This window comes from Scyliorhinus canicula, chromosome 9 (assembly GCF_902713615.1).
Source record: "Scyliorhinus canicula chromosome 9, sScyCan1.1, whole genome shotgun sequence".
In the NCBI taxonomy this organism is placed as follows: domain Eukaryota; kingdom Metazoa; phylum Chordata; class Chondrichthyes; order Carcharhiniformes; family Scyliorhinidae; genus Scyliorhinus; species Scyliorhinus canicula.
This window is the reverse complement of record NC_052154.1, coordinates 115120337-115142494: the sequence shown is the minus strand read 5'-3', so window position 1 is coordinate 115142494 and position 22158 is coordinate 115120337. Positions and strand designations below refer to the sequence as shown.

Genomic DNA, 22158 nt, shown 5'->3' with positions numbered 1-22158 from the left:
CTACGCCGAACTGGCCACGCCGAACTGGCCACGCCGAAACGTACCAAACCCTCCTATCGTAACCAAGGGTTCACTTTGTTATGTTAAGAAGCTTGCCTGAATGGCCAAGAACCACAGTACAGCCAACCATGGTTGGAAGCAGTAGGACAGGAGTTAAAAGCCTATAGATCAGTGGTTGGCAATGTGCGACCCCCCCCCGGGGCCACCTGTGGTCCATCAAAGTTCTGAGGGTGGCCCACAAGACATTTTGTTGACTGTTACCCACCCGCAGAGTTGCTACATTCCACTGAATTCGGTCAGTGTATTATTTTTCCTACCGGTCTGACTGAAGTGATACACATGTAAAACAAGGGCATGTGAAGTGAGGTGCGTGCTGATTGCCACATCATTGACTGTGAGAGATGTGCGTCCAAATATTTATTTTATATTTATCATGTGATGATATTGCTAGTTCTATTAATATGAAAAGATTAAGCATTTTCTATAACTTGTAATGAAATATTTGGCATGTATAAAATGTATTTAGTCTTATTCATGGGGTCATTGTTAGCGAACAGGCCTGGTTTCAATCTTGCGGCCCACTGAGATGAATGAGGGCCTCTCCTGCGGCCCACTCACCGGCCTAGGTTGCCTATGCGGGTCTATGATATGCACAAGGGAAAAGAGGAAGAAGCTCCACATTTGGTCCTGGGTAAAAGTGCATTAGAGCAGGAGTCTTTATTTTAACAAAGCGATGATGTGGAGAAGTGGAAGAGTTTTGTGAGATGGTGTATTCACAGCTTTGGAAAAACAGAAGGGGGAAAATAATCTGAGGATCAGTGTGTCCAATAATAGTTTAAAAATTAGGAGAACTACTGATAGAGAAAGAGTAAAGGTGCAGAGGTGAGACACGGTTTGATCTCAGGGAATAATGCAGTTTGTGTTAATTTAAAAGTTTTTGAAAACAATTTTAGCACACAGTGATTTCTCAAATAAAATATTATATTCAACATTGGCAAAGACTCACATTTTAATTAAGTAAATTATGAAGGAGTCCATAATTGAGCTGCTTGAGGCAAGGACACATTCAGCATTGCAACCATAAACCCACTCAGTATTTACAGGGCTGCAATGGGTGGTAAATGTGCATAACATTATGAGGGGCCTAGATAGGAAGAAACGTTTCCCCTTAACCGAGGTGTCAATAACCGGGAGGGAGAGTCACGGATTTAAGGCAAGGGGCAGAAGATTTAGTGGGGATTTGACAAAATCTTTTTCAGCCAGAGGGTGATGAGAATCAGGAACTCACTGCCTGAAAACATGCGGGAACCCTCACATTTATGAAACATTTATATGAGCTCTTGAAACGGCATAGCATCCAAGGCTACTGATCAAGTGCTGGACAGTAGGATTAGGATAGATAGATGCGTGATGGCCAGCATGATGGGCTGAAGGGCCTCTTTCTGTGCTGTAAAAATCTCTGACTCTTGGACAATCTGTCCTACAGTTCAATACAGGTGCAGTATCTAATGCGCTGCCTGTGCTTTCTTTTTTTCCCAAATTTGCACTCACCAACAATAAACAATTAGCAGTAACAAATCTAATGTCAATCCCCATATCAACAACAACAATCCCATCCTCCCACCAACCCCCAAACAACTGCCCACATGTTAACATAAACAAATAACAAAAAGGAATCAGAAATTACCCATAGTCACCATTAACCATTGAGGGCAGCATGGTAGCATTGTGGTTAGCACAATTGCTTCACAGCTCCAAAGTCCCAGGTTCGATTCCGGCTTGGGTCACTATCTGTGCGGAGTCTGCACATTCTCCCAGTGTGTGCGTGGGTTTCCTCCGGGTGCTCCGGTTTCCTCCCACAGTCCAAAGATGTTTAGGTTAGGTGGATTGGCCATGATAAATTGCCCTTAGTGTCCAAAATTGCCCTTAGTGTTTGGTCGGGTTACTGGGTTATGGGAATAGGGTGGAGGTGTTGACCTTGGGTGCAGTGCTCTTTCCAAGAGCCGGTACAGACTCGATGGGCCGAATGGCCTCCTTCTGCACTGTAAATTATATGATATTAACACATACAGTCCCCCCCCCCACCCACTAATGTTGGGTGTTATCCAATTCTTGAAAGGCCATAATGAATAACGCCACCCCCCTCTCCCCCCGGCAACGTTCACACACATCTTCTACACCCTCAAAGAGCCGGCTCATCCTCGCCCTTGAGGTGTGCTCCATATACCGCCTTCAGCTGTATCAGCTCCAACCTCACGCACGAGGTGGAGGTGTTCATTCTCCGGAGCACCTCACACCAGAACCCCTCCTCTATTCCCTCTCCCAACTCTTCCTCCCACTAGGCTTTGATCCCTTCCAGTGGTGTCTTCTCCTCTTCCAAAAAAGCCCGAAAACCGCCGACACTAGCCCCGTCTCTGGTGCCACTTCAGCTTTCATGGTGTTTCAGTGAGTGTCAGCATCTCTGCCAAGATATAGGGAGAGTTTTCACAGAGCGGTTGCACACACATTAATCCCTTTGTTACAAACCACTGCCAAACGGCTGCCAATACTCACCAGCATTTTGGCGACACAGTTCTGCTCCCCAGCGTAACAGAAATCTCCAGAAACATTGGTCTCAAACCAGATGTGCTCACCATACAGTGCATTTTCCTAAAAGAGATTAGACCAGAGAAAACAGATTAATTTGACAACCAATTAGGACAATCACCAGAGCCCTCTTTCCAATGTGCGTCCGGTGATGGCAGTGCTCGGAGGGCAGGGGCCGGAAAGTCGGTCACAGGTGGACTCGAGTTCAGGAATTGATAGGTCTGCCACAGTTGAAGCACCCCATGGCTACCCGACACAACAATAATAATGATCTTTATTGGTGTCACAAGTGGATTTACATTAAAATCCCCGAGTTGCCACACCCGGTACCGGTTCAGTTACACAAGGGAGAATTCAGAATGTCCAAATCACCTAACAAGCACATCTTTCAGGATTTGTGGGAGGAAACTGGAGCACCCGGAGGAAACCCACGCAGACAAAAGGATACCTGCAGACTCGGGGAGACGTGCAGACTCTGCACAGACACTTGTACGGTTAGGCACCAGAGGGCAGGATAGGATCAAGCTTAATTGGAGCCCCGTGCTGCCATTCACTGTCAATGGCACATGCCCCATCAGAGACACATGGGCCCACTAGAGTCACCTTCTTTCAGATTAATTTTTGTGAGGTTAAAGCTCCAAACCTCCTTTCCCAGGTCTTCTAGTGACACACTTTTTTTATTATTATTAATTTATGGGATATGGCCATCGCTTGTTAGGCCAGCATTTATTGCCCATTCCTCATTGCCCTTCAGAAGATAGTGGTGACTGAGCTGCCTTCTTGACCGGGGCAGTTCCTGAGGTGTAGGTACACTCACAGCACTGTTAGGGAGGGAGTCCAGGACTTTGTCCCAGCAATGTGAAGAAACGGCGATATAATTCCAAGTCAGGGTGGTAAGTGACTTGGACGGGAACCTCCAGGTGGTGGGGTTCCCAGGTATCTGCTGTTCTTGTCCTTCTAGATGCTAGCAGTCATGGGTTTGGAAGGTGCTGTCTGAGGAACCTTGGCGAGTTACTTCAGTGCATCTTGTAGATGGTACACACGGACGCAACTGTCTGTCGGTGGTGGAGGGTTTGAATGTTTGTGGAAGGGCGAGCAATCAAGTGGGCTGCTTTGTCTTGGATGGTATCGAGCTTCTTTAATGTTGTTGGAGCTGCACTCACCCAGGCAAGTGGAGAGTATTCCATTACACTCCTGACTTGTACCTAGTAAATGGTGCACTGGTTTTGGGGGGGGGGGGTCAGGAGGTGAGTTACACGCCTTAGGATTCCTAGCTTTTGACCTGCCCTGGTAGCCCCAGGATATTGAGTGTGGGGGATTCAGCAATGGTCATGGCGCAATGGTTAGATCCACTCCTGTAGGAGATGGTCAATGCTTGGCACTTGTGTGGTGCGAATGCAACTTGGTGGGAGAGAGATGATAGCATTGTGGCCACATAGCTGGACTAGTCATCCAGAGGCTCGGGCTAATTTCTGGGAACAAGGGTTCAAATCCTACAATGGCAACTGGTGGCATTTAAAATTGGTTAATAATCTGGAATTGAAAAGCTAGTCTCATGGTGACCATGAAACCATTGTTGTCAGAGCCCACCTGGCTCACTGATGCCTTTAAGGGAAGGAAATCTGCCATTCTTACCCAGTCCGGCCTACATGTGACTCCAGACTAAAGCAATGTGGCTTGACTCTTTATTGCCCTCTGAATTGTGGGGACAAGTCACTCAGCTCAAGGGCAATTCAGGATGTGCAACAAATGTAGGCTTTGCCCGAGACACCCACATCTCAGTAAAGAAAAAAATACTTTATTTAAAGTAGAGTAGGTCAACTTCCCTCAGTTTGCTGCCAATGCTGCTCCCTTCCTAACAGCGCTGTGACTGCAGGAAGGCAGCTCACTACCAGCTTCTGAAGGACAACTAGGGATGGCCTAGCCACCAACATCAACATCCCAGGAATGAATGATGAAAAGGAAGAGAAACTGTACTGCCATTCAGCGAGATGGAGGCTGATCTGAAACCTTGCTCCACATTGTTGGCTTTGTCCCATTTCCCTTTGGCTAACAAAAAAGCTTTCTATCTTAGATTTAACCAGAATGGCAAAACATCACTGACAAAAGCAAACTACAGTGGGATTGTTTACAATGGGATGGTGTTTGGTACAGTGGGATTGTTTACAATGGGATGGGGTTTGGTACAGTGGGATTGTTTACAATGGGATGGGGTTTGGTACAATGGGATTGTTTACAATGGGATGGAGTTTGGGACAGTGGGATTGTTTACAATGGGATGGGGTTTGGTACAGTGGGATTGCTTACAATGGGATGGATATGGTACAGTGGGATTGTTTACAATGAGATGGGGTTTGGTTCAGTGGGATTGCTTACACTGGGATGGGGTTTGGTACAGTGGGATTGTTTATAATGGGATGGGGTTTGGTACAGTGGGATTGTTTACAATGGGATGGGGTTTGGTACAGTGGGATTGTTTACAATGGGATAGGGTTTGGTGCAGTGGGAATGTTTACAATGGGATGGGGTTTGGTACAGTGGGATTGTTTACAATGGGATGGGGTTTGGGACAGTGGGATTGTTTACAATGGGATGGGGTGGGGTATAGTGGGATTGTTTACAATAGGATGTGGTTTGGTACAGTGGGATTGTTTACAATGGGATGGGGTTTGGGACAGTGGGATTGTTTACAATGGGATGGGGTGTGGAACAGTGGGATTGTTTACAATGGGATGGGGTGTGGAACAGTGGGATTGTTTACAATGGGATGGGGTGTGGTACAGTGGGATTGTTTACAATGGGATGGGGTGTGGAACAGTGGGATTGTTTACAATGGGATGGGGTGTGGAACAGTGGGATTGTTTACAATGGGATGGGGTGTGGAACAGTGGGATTGTTTACAATGGGGTGGGGTTTGGGACAGTGGGATTGTTTACAATGGGATGGAATTTGGTACAGTGAGATTGTTTACAATAGGATGAGGTTTGGTACAGTGGGATTGTTTACAATAGGATGGGGTGTGGCACAGTGGGATTCTTTACAATAGGACATGGTTTGGTTCAGTGGGCTTGTTAACAATGGGATGGGGTTTGGTACAGTGGGATTGTTTACAATGGGATGGGGTTTGGTACAGTGGGATTGTTTACAATGGGATGTGGTTTGGTACAGTGGGATTGTTTACAATGGGATGGGGTTTGGTACAGTGGGATTGTTTACAATGGGATGGGGTTTGGTACAGTGGGATTGGTTACAATGGGATGGGGTTTGGTACAGTGGGATTGTTTACAATGGGATGGGGTGTGGTACAGTGGGATTGTTTACAATGGGATGAGGTTTGGTGCAGTAGGATTGTTTACAGTGGGGTGGGGTTTGGTACAGTGGGATTGTTTACAGTGGGATGGGTTTGGTACAGTGGGATTGGTTATAATGGGATAGATTTGATACAGTGGAATGTTTACAATTGGATGGGGCTTGGCACAGTGGGATTGTTTACATTGGAATGGGGTTTGCTTCCGATCCGCTCCCAAATTCCAAATAAAGACATCTGTTCCCAAAACAGTCAAGACGAGAAATATTAATTGTATCAAATTAAATATAACAAAGACTCAGGCAGGGTAAAGCATGGTCTGTTGGCATTCTACACATGCATACAGTTCTCCAACAAACAACGTTATCCAACATTCTCCAAATGGATGCACAGCCAACCTGTTCCCAATGCCACCTTGAGGAGCAGAATCACCTAACCTGCCCTCTGCTGCACAATCCCACTGTACCAAACCCCATCCCATTTGCCGACTACCTCACCATTTGTGAAGGCAAAGGAGAAGATAGTGAAACTTCCGAACAGTACAAAATTCCATAGGTATATACATTCCACCATCACGGCATCAGCTGGGTTTTCCCAGGACTCTCCAATGCTGTGGTCTATTCCAGACCAAACATCCACAAGTTGCTGTCCGTGCCGGCATAGCAGACAACGGCTGCCCCATCCCATTAAGGATGGCAGGCGGGCCAAGGAACAGGGAAGACCAATCACCAGGCGATCTAAAGGAGTTACAATAGCTCCCACACCCCACCCCATGAGGGAAAAGTCTCCAGGCAATGTCTGAGTTTGGTCTCAGCACGTGGATTTTCCCTGGTGGTGTCACTAATTTGCCCCCAAGTTGGTGCTGTATTAGCTTTAATAAGCTGCCCAGAGCGTAGGCCGGTTCCAGTCATACCCCACCTCCCTCCGGGAGCAATCTGGCTGGTCATGCAGAACAAGGCAGCATGACGGGTTCAATTCCCGTACTGGCCTCCCTGAACAGGTGCCGGAATGTGGCGACTAGGGGCTTTTCACAGTAACCTCATGGAAGCCTACTTGTGACAATAAACGATTATTATCACAAGGGTGAACATTCTAATTTTGCTCTCGATCCTGCCTCCAAACCCATCTATGCCAAACCAGTCAAATTCAGCCCATTACCTGTGGATGTGTAAATATGCTGCCCCGCCATGCCAATGTTTCTGAACAGCTCAGACACGGCGAAGCAGTTCCACCCAACTTGAGTAGATATCCAGTTGGACTGACTCATCAGAGGTGCCAGGGGAAAGTGGGTGGCATCAACTTTACAGATGAGAAGACAATGTTCATTCAAAATAATTAAGTTTGAAACAGTGTTTGAGTGAACTAAAAGCATGCCCCATGTTAGACCAAACAATTCTACATTAGTTATCTGTCATTAATTTGACTTTCACCATTGACTGAGAGGTCCATTGTTCATTATAGGCAAATTGACACAAAAAGCACAAACTGCAGTTTGTGGAAGGGATGAATAGTGGTTCCATTCAGCTTGGTTCCTCTCTGAACATGGAGCTCTTTCATAAGGTATGTGTTATGGGCCAAGGTGTAGAGAACCTCAAAGACCCACAACTTTTAATAGATTGTGTATGGGGAGCACACGGACCACTCTACAGGTGTGGTACAGCAGACATGGAAAAGTATTTTTTTTAAAGCAAAACTGTTTATTCTATGAACTCAAGTTATCCTTTTTAAAACATACAGTGAACATCTTAGCAACCATCAATTCAAATACAACCCCCAAAGAATACAAAATTAAGTAATCCTTAATAACTTCCCAAACAACATCCAGAAAACAAAATAAACCCCTTTTAACAGAAGCACATTAGGTTTACATTCACTACTGAGAGCATTTACAATTCTGAATTCACCAAATGATCAAGAGATAGTCTTTTCATGGCAGAGAGATCAATAGTACAGCTGCTCTGCCTGGCTTCAGCTCCAACACTGAAAATAAAACTAAAACACACCCTGCAGCAAACAGACAGCCCAGCTCCACCCACACTCTGATATCACTGCAGTAATATGAGCAGCCAAACATTTCTTAAAGCGACATTCTCATGACACCTCCCCCCAAGAAAAACAAATAAACCATCAACTTCAAGATGGTTTCATTTTTCACCTTTTCACCATTCTTTAAGAAATGCACACAGGAAATATACTTTTTTGTTTCAAAACACAACACACGCAAACAAATATAGTCCATTTTTGTTCTTCCTCCAACTGAAATCCGTCTCGATTGACAGTCTCTTTGAACAAGGAGGTCAAATCCATCCATTTCTCTAAGCCTCGGCATTTCTCTTTAAAGTGAGATACTTTAGTTCAATCTGATCAGAGTCTCTTGTAATTCTCCAACACAGGAGCATTGGTTATCAGCTTTCAGCAGTCAAATGTCTGTTGAAACTCTGCTGTCCATTGAAATTTTCCACGTTTCTTCAGCAAGTCCATCAGTGGAGCAACCAGGTTACAAAACCTTTCCACAAATGTTCGATCAGTTCCCCTCATGCCAAGAAATCGCATTATGACCCTTCGTCTTGAGGGTATCAGAAACTCCTCAATAACTGTTGTCTTCACATCCCGTGTGACCATTTGACCATGTCCATTTGTATGGCCAAGGAAAGTGACTTGGGCTTTTCCAAATTCACTTTTGGCTAGGTTTATCACCAAACACGCCTCCTGAAGTTGATCGAATAACTCCATCAGATGTTTTAAATATTCTTTCCATGTCTGGCTGAAAATTACCAGATCGTCGATGTATACCGATACCGCACAATTGGGTAATCCTGAAACGACCTGTTAGTTAACCGTTGAAATGTGACTGGGGCACTTTTCATGCCAAATGGCATAACTTTGAATTGGTATACACCATTTGGAGTCACAAAAGCTGAAATCTCCTTCGCCCTTTCAGATAAAAGGTACCTGCCAGTAACCTTTAAGTAAATCCAGTTTGGAAATAAAAACTGATTGTCCCACTTTCTCAATGCAATCCTCCAAACGTGGGATAGGATAAGAGTCCGTTCTTGTAACTGCATTAACCTTTCTTTGGTCCACACACAACCGTTGGGTACCATCTGGTTTAGGTACCATCACTATGGGTGAGCTCCATTGGCTGCAACCCACTTCAATTATGCCATTTTTAAGCATACTCTCAATCTCTTTGTTAACCTATGCCAATTTTAAAGGGTTAAGTCTATCTGGATGTTGTTTGATTGGAACAGCATTTCCCACATCTGCATCATGTACAGCTATTTTAGTACTTTCCAATTTATCTCTACAAACTGGCCCATGTGATATCACTAACTCTTTCAGGTCAGTCCGTTTTTCCTCTGGAAGGTAACTTAACAATTTATCCCTATTTTTCAGAACATCCTCATTTTCCAATTTAGTTTGAGGTATGTCAAATTCACAGTCATCTGGATTTGGTTCATCACTTTGAATTAGCATAATTAAAACCTCCTTTTTCACTCCTTCCCTTTCAAAGTACCTTTTAAGCATATTCACATGACACACTCGGTGAGTCTTCCTTCTATCTGGCATTTTTACCACATAACTCACCTCACTTAATTTCCTTTCAATTTGATAAGGTCCACAAAACCTTGCTTTTAAAGGTTCACCTACCACTGGTAACAACACAAAACTTTATCTCCACTGGCAAAACTACGAACTTTAGATTTCCTGTCCGCTACCCGTTGCATCACATTTTGTGCAACTTTTAAATGTTGTCCAGCCAATTCACCTGCTCTATTTAATCGTTCCCTAAAATTTCACACGTAATCCAATAATGTAATTTCCGATTTCTCACTCGCCAATTTTTCCTTAATCAATTTAAGTGGTCCTCTTACCTCATGACCAAAAATTAGTTCAAAAGAACTCAATTTGATTGACTCATTAGGTGCATCCCTAATTGCAAAACAGTACGAATGGAATTCCTTTATCCCAATCCTCTGGGTAATCGTGACAATAAGCCCTCAACTTTGTCTTTAATGTCTGATGCCACCTTTCTAACGCTCCCTGCGATTCTGGATGGTATGCAATTGATTTAAATTGTTTTATTCCTAAATTATCCATAACTTTTTTGAATAACCCGGAGGAAAAATTCGATCCTTGATCAGATTGTATTTCTGTGGGTAGTCGATATTTCTGTGGGTAGTCCATATCTAGTAAAGAATTTAAGTAACTCCTCCACAACCTTTTTAGCTGTAATATTATGTACTGGAATGGCCTCTGGAAACCTAGTAGACACATCCATTATAGTCAAAAGATATTGATTCCCACTTTTTGTTTTAGGAAGTGGTCCTACGCAATCAATTAGGACCCTTGTAAAAGGTTCCTCAAATGCTGGAATGGGTATTAAGGGTGCTGGTTTTATTACTGCTTGAGGTTTCCCTATCACTTGACATGTGTGACATGATTGACAAAATTTAACTACATCTTTATGTAGTCCAGGCTAATAAAAATGTTTCTGGAATTTAGCTCGAGTTTTCTTTGTTCCCAAATGACCTCCCACTGGTACCTCATGTGCAACTCGCAACACTTCCTTTCTATACCTACCGGCAATACTACTTGATGAACTTCTGCCCACTTTTCATCCGCCTGCATATGTAAAGGTCTCCATTTTCTCATCAAGACGTCACTTTTATGGTAATAACACTCTGGTATACACGCAGATTCTTCTTCTGTATATGCTTTCTGATACATCCATTTTATTTCTATATTTTTTTGTTGTAACTCCGCCAATTTTCCTGAGCTAAAAATATCCGCCTCATCCTCCACCTATTCTTGTTCTTTTTTAACCATCTGATCAAAAATCATTTCTGATAATTGCACTTCAACATCATCTTCACTCTTTGATTTCTCCTCTTGGCTTAACCCGTAACTTTGCGACCTTGGTACCACACAATCTGGAAAAATCCCTGGATATTCGTCTTTCAACACTTCAGTTGTCTGATTTTTCACTGGCTTATCAACCACAGTAAGCATCATTCCTACCTGCGATCTAGCTATATCATTACCGAAGATAAACTGTATTCCTGGACAAGATAGTTTCCTATTACTCCTACTACCACTTCACCACTCTTCACTGGACTTTCCAACCTTACCGTATATAATGGAACACTACTCCTCTCACCCTGAATTCCACCTATTACCACCTTTTCTGGCAACATTCTTCCCAGACTACATAACTCCTCATCTCTTACCATTAAAGATTGACTAGCTCCTGTATCTCTTAAAATTGTGACTTCTTTACCTGCTTCTCCTGATACACATGAGTAAACTTTACCCACACAAGTAAATTCTTTAAAGACATCTGGGACCTTCTCAACAATCGCCTCTTGATCAGGCTGTACAATCTTCTGCACCTCCTTCGCTTCCCTTGGGCTTTCCTTTACCACTAACAAACCCCACTGTCTTATCCTGTTTTACCACATCAGCCTTCCCAGTGCTTTTCTTCAACTACCAACACTGTGACTTTACATGGCCTAGTTTATTACAGTGAAAACATTTGAAATTTTTCCTTTCTTTTCCACCCTTCTGGATTTCTTTTTTAATCTGAGGTACACTCTTCTTATTATCTCCCATCAGATCACCTTTACCTTTACCACTTGAGTATTTCTCATGTCCCCAGTTTCTATCCCTCACCGGCTGAAACTGATGTTGGAAACCAAGCTTTGATTTATGAACTAATTCATAATTATCTGCCATTTCTGCTGCTAATCTCGCCGTTTTAACCCTCTGCTCTTCCACATGAATTCTCACTACATCAGGAATTGAATTTTTAAGCACCTCCAAAAGAATAATTTCTCTGAGAGCTTCATACGTTTGATCTATTTTCAAAGCCCTTATCCACCTATCAAAATTACTCCATTTCATCCTTTCAAACTCCATGTAAGTTTGACCAAATTCTTTCCTTAAATTTCTAAACCTTTGTCTATAAGCTTCAGGCACTTCAAGCATTGCTGCCTCATGGTGCTGAGGACAGGGGTTCGATCCCGGCCCCGGGTCACTGACCTGTGGAATTTGTACATTCTCCCCATGTCTGTGTGGGTGTTAACCCGCAACCCAAGGGTAGGTGAATTGGCCACGCTAAATTGTCCTTTAATTGGGGAAAAAAGAGAGTTGGAATTCCAATGCAAAACGAGTTCACCTAATTCCAAGCACTTTCTGCCTAAATCACAATGGTGAACATGAATAAATCTTTGTTTAAGTGACAGTGTGGGGGGGATGGGAGGGGGTTAAGGATCATCCTGAAGCCTGCTGTCTACTGTTTAAGTGCACGTTAACGCTGTGTTAGTCTGCTATCTGGATGGGTGAGATCATGAAAGAGAACGTCACACGGTTCCCAGCCTGGGGGTGGGGGGCACAAACTCTGGAGTAGCGTCCAGGAGGCTTAAATGTTGAGGCATGACAGCAATGAGGTCTCGTAATGATGCAGGCTGAGTAAGAAGGGTGGTTATCAACATTGCCTATCCCTGGAACAGAAAGCAAGTGTGCCCTCTAACAATCCAGAGACTCATGCTCGTCAAACTAATTCCCCATCAAAAGTTAACCCTTAAAAGTATCAGTTGCCACAGTCTCATAGTCAAGGAATGGGATGAAACCTCAGGGTTCAGAGCCCAATGCTTGATTCCCAGGACCAAGAGGTACTGGGCTGGCTTCTGTGCCAGGCACCAGTGTCTGCCAGCCTGGACATCACAGTCGAGTACACCCTGGCCATTAGGGACGTGTGAGAATATAACCCTCCTATCGGATTTCCGCACCAAAAATTACACGGAGTCATTTTTTCAGAACCTTTCGCCCCAAGGAGTTTGTATCAGCCTGAGAGGGCTGATAGAGCCCTGTTTAAGGTGTCTCAGACAGTGCAGCACTCCCTCAAGTGGAGGATTGGGGTGAACTCTGGATTTGGTGTTTCAAGTCCCTACAACGGGTTTCGAAACTGCAAGCTGAGTCAGAGGCAACATTGCTGCCAACTGAGGCATTGTCAATAAACAAGGGTGGAAACCAGTACTGTACTTTACATTAGTTACCACCGGTGATCACCGACCCAGAATCCAGGAACAGTTTTGTTCCATGTCAGAGAGAACTGTTGACCAAGCCTTCACCGCTGCTCTCCAGGCACTGTTTCATTCACGATCAGACCACGGAAACACTGATAATCTTACCATAGTTCTACAGCGCAATCTTTACCCAAAAGACATCGGCCTTCTTCAGGAAGATGACTAAACTAAACAGCTGATTTGAATACAACATTTTAAAAAAATTTGTTTTTCAAATATTTAAAAAAAATTCCCCTGTTCTCACAGAAGAGGAAGCTCTAACTTCAAACTGATACAACCCTCAGAACAGTGAATGAGACATGGCTTCCTTCTGGTCTCTGATAAATAAAGATAAATCTAAAAATAAATTCTAAATAATAACATTTTGCTCAGGCCAAACCAAACACATTGTTACCTACCCGAGAGATCCACAGATGGCAATATCTTTCAGAGTGTTAGCAACACACACAGGAAGGTATGTCCGATCAATCTGCAACTCTTTCTTGCAACATACCATGGAGTTTGGTACAGTGGGATTGTGCATAATGGGATGGGGTTGGAAAAATGGGATTGTTTACAATGGGATGGGGTTTGAACAGTGGGATTGTTTACAATGGGATGGGGTTTGAACAGTGGGATTGTTTACAATGGGATGTGGTTTCGTACAGTGGGATTGTTCACAATGGGATGGGGTTTGGTACAGTGGGAATTTTCACAATGGGATGGGGTTTAGTACAGTGGGATTGTTTATAATGGGATAGGGTTTGGTACAGTCGGATTGTTTACAATGGGATAGGGTTTGGTACAGTGGGATTGTTTACAATGGGATGGGGTTTGGCACAGTGGGATTGTTTACAATGGGATGGGGTTTGGTACAGTGGGATTGTTTACAATGGGATGGGGTTTGGTACAGTGGGATTGTTTACAATGGGATGGGGTTTTGTACAGTGGGATTGTTTATAATGGGATGGGGTTTGGTAAAGTCGGATTGTTTACAATGGGATGGGGTTTGGTACAGTGGGATTGTTTACAGTGGGATGGGGTTTTGTACAGTGGGATTGTTTATAATGGGATGGGGTTTGGTACAGTCGGATTGTTTACAATGGAATGGGATTTGGCACAGTGGAATTGTTTACATTGCAAGCAAACCAAGATTCTTTTATGTGTCAGAATTTCAATGTACTCACCGTCCAATCTACTGTGCTGCGCACTTCACGCTCTGAGTCCTGCCGAAGGGCTAGGTGCGGGTTCGGTTGTGGGACCAGGTGCTGGAGTCCAGATTTAGCGATAGCTTTCCTGAAATAAATCAGAGTGCAGTGTTTTTTCCTGAGCTGTGTAACCATTACACCAAATGCAACAACAGCATGATGGCTACTTGTGCAGCACACTACAACTCAACATTCAACTCTCTCGAGTTCTGTGTCGGACTTTGTCCACAATAACTCCATCATTTCTCTCAAACCCAGATTTAACAGAGACCAGATATGATTGTAACCTCATTCACAGTGTGAAACTTTGCTTTCACACTCCCCCAAAATCAACTTCACACTCCAAGATCCACTTCAAAGGGCATTGAAATCAAATAGGTTATAAAAGAAACGTTATAAGTGATTAGCACTGCGGCCTCACGGCACTGAGGATCCTGGATTGATCCCGGCCCCTGGTCACTGACCGTGTGGAGTTTCCACATTCTTCCCGTGTCTGCGTCGGCCTCACCCCCACATCCCAAACATGTGCAGGGTAGGTAGATTGGCCAGGCTAAATTGGAAACAAAATTAATTGGGCACTTTAAATTTATTTTAAAAAGCAACGTTGTATCTAATCTCATGAGTTTCCCAATGGGCAGGTTGGATTAAAATTATGCTCAATGTAACCTTTCATTTTTTTATGTTTAAAATAAATTTAGAGTACCCAATTCTTTTTTTCCTATTAATGAGCAACTTAGCGTGGCCAATCCACCTATCCTGCACATCTTTGGGTTGTGGGGTTGAGACCCACTCAGGCACAAGTCGAATGTGCATACTCCACATGGACAGTGACCTGGGGTGCGATCGAACCTGGGTCCTCGGCGCTGTGAGGCAGCAGTGACAATGGAACTGTTTATTACCGATTGAGAAATTTCCTTCAGGCCCCTGCAATATCCACATATTGGACAAACAAATAGAATATCTCAATACTTTCTCAAGCTCCTCATTTCTCTTCCCACTTCCTTTTGTAAAGACTTTAATCAGATCGATTTCAAACTAAGCAAAATAGAGGACAGACAATGTGAGTTAGATAATAGGCTTGTCTTCACAGATGCAGAGGCAGGTGCATTTTGCCCGACGGGTTCAGTCCTGAATGAGTGTTGCTTTGAGTATTACATGCGCCCTTGTAGTGTCGCGCCCAGTGCATTAGCTCAGGTGCATAACTGGGAGGTCCTGCCACACTTCGGTAACAGGTACTGGGCAAACAAACAACTCTCAACAGTAAAATGAATCATGGATTTCGGGACTACAGGAAAAAAACAACATATACTCACCAAAATGGCAGGCTACATCCAACGGCAATCACTTTCAGATAACCCCTACAGAAAATAATCATGCCATGTGTGCATGACTGAAGAGGGACACAGCACATTGTATAGGTCACAAAAGAGCACACAATATTCCATGTTATCAGTAGAATGAGATATAGGATGTGTACCTCCTACATTATATAATCACGTGCACACATTTGACATGCAGCACCACACGAGTATTTATAATTCCTGGTTTGAGGCAAACACGGTAAATGTGAAGATCCTTCTTAACATAGGAATACAGCACTTTTCATAGATTATTGCAGAGATATTGTACATTTACTATAAACCACAAGAAAGGTAGAAAAGGACAAATATTTTTAACAGCAAAGGTTTCTGCCACTTCAGCAAATAACAAGATCATTAGCAAATCCCCAAAGATATCTCGGAATCTTAGCTTGTTTGCTCTCTCCCACAGAACATGACATACAAATCCCCAAACTCAGCAGACATCAGCCTCGGGGAGATGTGGATTGCTTCCTTCCTGACACTGATGTGAGGAGTTTCCTGCTTTTGAATCCCATCAAGAACTTTAATTCCTGGGGGAAGTTCTTATTATGAAATGCAATTCCACATTTAGTTTAGCACAGGGCTAAATAGCTGGCTTTAATGCAGACCAAGGCAGGCCAGCAGCGCGGGTTAAATTCCCGTACCAACCCCCCCCCCGAGCAGGCGGCGGAATGTGGCGACTAGGGGCTTTTCACAGTAACTTCATTTGAAGCCTTGTGACAATAAGCGATTTTCATTTCATTTAATTTCATTTCACCTCCAGCACAGACCTTCATATCACTTTGGGAACAAGGAAATCTCTACTGGAAAGGCCGCAGCTATGTTGAGCCCCAAGAAGGGGATTTGAGTGGAGTGAAGAGGCACACGAAATGGAAGATGTGCAAAAAGGAGAATGTTCTAGAAATCAGGAGACAATGCTCAAGAAAGTTGCCCATGAAGCACCCATCTGTGAAGAGCAGCAGGGGAAATCCTTCTGTTACAAAGTAAAACACCCTCCACATAATTTAATGAGCTTAATTTTAATATGTCATCGTCCCGAGTGGGTGGGGACAGAAATCAGTCCATGGACAAAATAAAGATTGTCACAGTCCCAATTTGGCATTTGCTTGCGGAAAGGTTGGGTTAACACCCCAGATCTCCTACTGCAGTCTGACATATAACAAAACAATTCACCCATTCGAGCACTAGGTTGTGATGTTAATGGATCTCTAAAGTCCAATAGAGGGAGGATATGACAGACATCCAGCTATGACAATGGCAGCACTGCCAAATGGACGCAAAATAAAGCCCGTTTCTGCTCTCAAATCACTGTGCTAAATTGCTCCACAATGTCAGTTTGTCAACTTTGTCTGTGGTTACCATTTAGTAAGCTACATGACACACTTAATTGTGGCAACAACCTAAACGCACCATTCCTCTCACACTTAAACATGCCCTACTTAATTGAACAGCCTTATTTACATATATCTCGTAACTGAGACTTGACCTTCCAACACCCACTTATTTACCCGAGAGAGTTTGGTCTCCCAATCAAATCAGACACCAATCTGTCAGCACACTCTGCTATCCTTCCCCAATACCCTATCACCACAACATGTTTTCCTAGCCCGAATTTGAAAGATAAAACTGTGGTTTCCCTCACAATCCTTTAGGAACAGGTGACCATGCTCTTGACTGCAGAGAGCAGTGAACTCCTCCAATGCAACCTCAACTAATTATCAGCATGGAATGTGAATCAGTGATAAAGGAAAGACAGAAGCGGATTCAGGAAGATTTAAACCTCCAATTAAGAGGCAATTTAGCGTGGCCAAGCCACCTGCACTGAACATCTTTGGGTTGTGGGGGTTGAGACCTATGCAGACACGGAGAAAATGTGCAAACTCCACATGGACAGTGACCCGGGGCCGGGATCAATCCCAGGTCCGCTTCGCCGTGAGGCTGTGCCACCGTGCTGCTCTAAATCGCTTCACTTCTGCAATCTAGTGACTGGGGAGAGGACATTAAATTACCTGCTTCAAACATCCTTCCAGCTGCATTCAATACTCTGTGTATAATGTGCCACTTGAATAAGGGGGAAAGTTTAGTTGAAAGTAAATGCCCTTTTATATGAACTAACTCTCACCACTATCATTTCAGTATTGCTGAGAAATGAGACTCAACTACAGCATTTTGCCTTGCACTCCGCAGATTAGCTCATAGGAAATTACCAACTGTAACAGGGGAGCAATAATTTATACATGAGAAGGGTGCGCTGATTCGTTGGTAAGTAGACTCTGATTGGTGGAGGCATCATCCTGGGAATGGACGTCTCCCCCCCACCCACGCAAAGCTTTTGTTTAGTTGAAAAGGGTGCAAAACGTGCACATGTTCCTTCTGTTTCCAAATGTCAGGGCCCTGCATGCGAATGCATGTGGTTTCTAACTTGTCTAAGTGAGCCACACTATGTGCTAATTACACTGAAAACCATTGTAAGATAGTCAGTTAGGATTGTTTTGCGGGTGTCATCCAATCACAGTGTCCAATACTTAGATGTAATAATATGTTTCGAGTTTTGCAAGCACAAGCTGGTTGGTTATGGTCAGTACTTTGCAAACAGCCAAAGATATGTGCAGTTTGATATGATCCGCCAATGACTGGGAATTATGGCCTACATTCCTGGCATCACACCGACACTGAAATTGGCAGATCATATCAAACAACATGTCCTTCGGCTGTTTGCAACAGGCAAATTATTGATCATAACCCAACTGTGCTTGCAAACCTATATTGGATGTGATTCCACGATTGGACAGCCCCTGCTAAAAAAGCCTGATTGTGCGAAGAATTACACTGAAACCCAATGTATGAATGTCAGTCAGGCTCACAGTATGGCTTACTAATGCATGCAGAAGCCACACATATTCACTCACAGAGCCCTGGCCTTTGCAGAGGAACATGTACACACATTGTGCCTCAGAAGGACATGCCATGACCCATCACAGTCGACTTGCTTGGTTTGAATTTGAACAAAGCTGGGCAGTTAACTGTTCCATGCTGCATTGTCCATGGCAATGCCTCCACCAATCAGAGTCTACTTGCCAACTAATCAGCATTCTCTTCTCGTACAGCATAAATTGTTGCTCCCCTTTGCAGCCAATAATTTCTTGCGAGCTATCCTGACAAGTGAAAGACCAAAAGCTTTGACAGAACGTCTCTTTTTTTCAGCAATACTCAAGTTCTTCACTACCGAACCACGATCATTTCACCGACATGATAATTTTTACTTATAAATTTAGACTACCCAATTTTTTTTCCAATTAAGGGCAATGTAGCATGGCCAATCCACCTACCCTGCACATCTTTGAGTTGTTGGACGCACGCAGACAGAGGGAGAATGTGCAAACTCCACATGGACAGTGACCTGGAGCCGGGATCGAACCTGGGTCCTCAGCGCCGGGAGGCAGCAGTGCTAACCACTGAGACCATGCTGTCCCCACCTACACGATATAAACAGATTTCACAGTGAATGCTCTCACTGACCAGGAGCAGCCATTAACTGCTGTGAACAGACTATTAGCAGCATTTGGAGCCTAATGAAAATGGCACTCCTGCTGGCTAAATAAAAGGAAAATCTTAAAAGGTCAATTCTATTGTCTTTCCTACCCTACAGCCTGGTCACTTTGTCTGACAGGATCATTTGTAGGGGAAAGAAACAGGGAATAGATAAAGGTGGGAACTAATTGGAAAGTGCTTTCAAAAGATGCATGATAACCTAACTGGATTTGTTCTTTGCTTTCTCTTTGAGAAGCCTTGAACTCGGAACCTCGGATTTCTATGGTTTCATTGGTGTCAAGCCAGATTGCTACATCCAAAAGGGGGAGATGCAATTCCCTGCAAGCTTCCCTGCTTGAGCTTTCTGCCCACAGAACCACAGACTAAACTCATCTACCTTTACAACCCAGGTGGCATTGTGTGGATATTTAGGCAGATAAGCTGGAAAGAAAAAGAGGGAGAGCAAAAAAGAGCAACAAGAACATTCCTCTACACCCACCTCCCATCAGTTCGCCACATTTTGGCAAAACCCTCACCACCTCCTGCTAAGATAAATGAGTGGATGGCAGGAATACATACGACAGAAAGTTGCTCCACGTTGGTGGACTTTTAGTCTCGTAGCTCCTGTGTATCAAGTGGAGTGAATTTCTACGAATGCCATGCCTCCACCTTGGCGGCAAAGTACGGGATACCCGCCTGACGTTCAGCGACGGGCACCTATTGCCCACTGACATCACCCGGTACAGTTCCGGTGCACCAGGAGGATTGCAGGCTTCTGTTGATGCCCGGCACGTGCCAGAGAGGAGGATGGTGCTGGACCGCCGGCGCTGACTCCTCCGCCGGTAATTCCCATACAATCCGTAGGTTGTTTTACCAAAGTAGACAGATTCTGCAGGCAGGAGATGGGAGGAGTTCCTCCTCAAACAGCGAGGGGCCCTGAGAAAAGGCTTGGTGTAAACGGGCCTGTAACACCAGGCTGAAGGCTGGAACGTCTCCGACATTTTATGCGGGGTGTGCAAACTCGCTTCCCAGTCCTCATGCTCCAGCTCACCCCAACTGCTACTCGTCGATGAAGACTCGGAGATATCCGAGCCCCCTGAAGAGTTTTCGCCCTCTGAATCATTCGGGGTTGCAGCTATCTCCATCTGACAATCCTCCTGGACTCTACCAGCTTCACCATCCTCTTCCTCGGTCATCTGGATCAAGCTGGCCAGCAACATGGAAGGCCCGACCAGGTGACTGTCAATAGTGCGCAGTTTTCCCCCTCGCTTCTGCTTGACTGCAAATCGAGGGTTGAGGTGAAGGGCAGTGGTGCTGGACTTTCGGCGTGTCATGCTGCCCTTGGCGTGTCCACGCCCTGGTCCGATCGGGTGAGAGGGCAGAGCCTGCGACTGGACACTGGACCTGCGCCTCTGCACCAATAATGCCGATGGCATTCCGGCATTTGAACGGCGTCTCACTTTACTGCAGGGCAGTGTGTTACTCACCCGCCTACCCGTCCGCCGGCAACGATTCGACAACTTGATGCCAGATTCTGTCTTCTTAAAATGTCTTTTGAAAAACGTCTCCATCATTTAAATTTTTTGCCTGGGAGGTTGAAAAGAGGTGAACGGGGCAGGCAGATAGTCAAGAGTTTGGCTTCGGGAAGAGCTGCAGCTCAGTCGAATTCGGTCCTGCACGGACTGCTGTTAAAGGTAGAGAAGGAGGAATAAGAATTGCATTGGATTGAGCTCCCTCTGCCTCGTTTACCGGAGGAGAGAGTGACAATTAATCAAGACAGTCCTGCAAACGAACAACACACTCTCCACGCAGCGTGGCATGTTGCAGTAGGAGCAGATTATTTTAGCGAGAGAATGAACAAGCTGTTAAGGCTCCCTGGAAGCTTTTTAACACAAAACTGGAATTATAAAGGTTAAGGCACTGAGAGGCTTATGGCAGTGGGGAGGGGAAACACACACTGCCTGGCTTTCACGATCAAATACACTCTCCCTCTTCCTGCAATAGGTTACCTCCAAGCATTCCTTGTAACCACTGGAGACATGAAGAATGCTGGGCAAACTAGTGCAAACGGGCCATTGACTCCTGGGCACTGCAGCTTGTAACAGACAGTAATTGGTTCAAGCATGCCGACTTTACTGTGCTCCGATGGCTGTCCTCGACCTTAAATCAGAACACTCAACTGAATTAATTTATCTGCCAATGTGAATTTTCAGTGTTTTCTCTCAATCCCCATTGTATAATGTTCTAAATTTAAAGAGATTAGGCTCACGCTGGAAGGGCTGCTGTTAAACATTACCTCACGTTGCGTATTGTCAGAGCAGTGAAGGTTAAGAGGAGGGTCTTAACCAAGGTGTTCAAGAGTATGAAGCATTTTGGTAAGACCCTGGGTGGAATACCCCCTCCTGCAAGGCAGGATTGTTGGTGGGGAGGGAGAGTGGGGCATTTAGTCAGGCAGGAGGGTAGCAGGTGGAGTTGCTGCCGCCCTCCTGCAATTAAGCCTGGGGCAGGGAACCTAATAGGCAGCTTTCAAAGAGCAATTAATGCCCCTTAAGGACCTCATCCTACCACCGCTGATATCAACCCAGTGGCAGACAAAGGGATTAGCCCAAAAAGCAAACCCTGTTGGATTGCTTTACAAGCTCCTGAGTGGAGCAAGGAGTGTAGGGAGGGATGGGTGAACCCGCACAGGATGTCCACTCCCAGAAGGTCCTTGATGACTGCCCAATGAAGTGCTAAATTAGTACTATTCAGTCAGCCTTCCCAAAAGGAGGCAGTGCAGCTCTACCGCCAGTTCTTCAACCAGTGGGGCCGATCCCCCATTACCCGTTAGCTGTTCAGGGCTGGTTTAGCTCAGTGGGCTAGACAGCTGGTTTGTGATGCAGAACAATGCCAGCAGCGTGGGTTTAATTCCCGTACCAGCTAAGAATTCTGAATTCTCCGTGTACCTGAACAGGTGCCAGAATGTGGCAACTAGGGGCTTTTCACAATAACTTTATTGCAGTGTTAATGTAAGTCTACTTGTGACTATAAAGATTATTTACATCTTCAGACATGAGGGTCAATAACCAGAGGACACAGAGTTAAGATAAAAGACCCAG

The 22158-nt window shown here is 44.6% G+C and overlaps 1 protein-coding gene across 7 annotated transcripts in view; it reads right to left on the bottom strand.

Moving 5' to 3' along the window:
- dgkza (diacylglycerol kinase, zeta a) overlaps positions 1–22158 on the bottom strand; it is a 922143-nt gene that overhangs the window by 335792 nt on the left and 564193 nt on the right. For 2 of the 7 annotated variants that reach the window (XM_038807432.1, XM_038807431.1), the window contains exons 2-4: positions 19640–20745; positions 14148–14256; positions 2554–2649 (exon numbers count right to left, since the gene is read on the bottom strand). In XM_038807432.1, the coding sequence (XP_038663360.1) occupies positions 2554–2649; positions 14148–14256; positions 19640–20634 (1200 nt within the window). In that variant the 5' untranslated portion in view covers positions 20635–20745. Of the gene's footprint in view, positions 1–2553; positions 2650–14147; positions 14257–19639; positions 21146–22158 lie in introns of those variants that run through there. The other 5 variants (XM_038807435.1, XM_038807434.1, XM_038807433.1 and 2 more) reach the window with 4 other exon arrangements.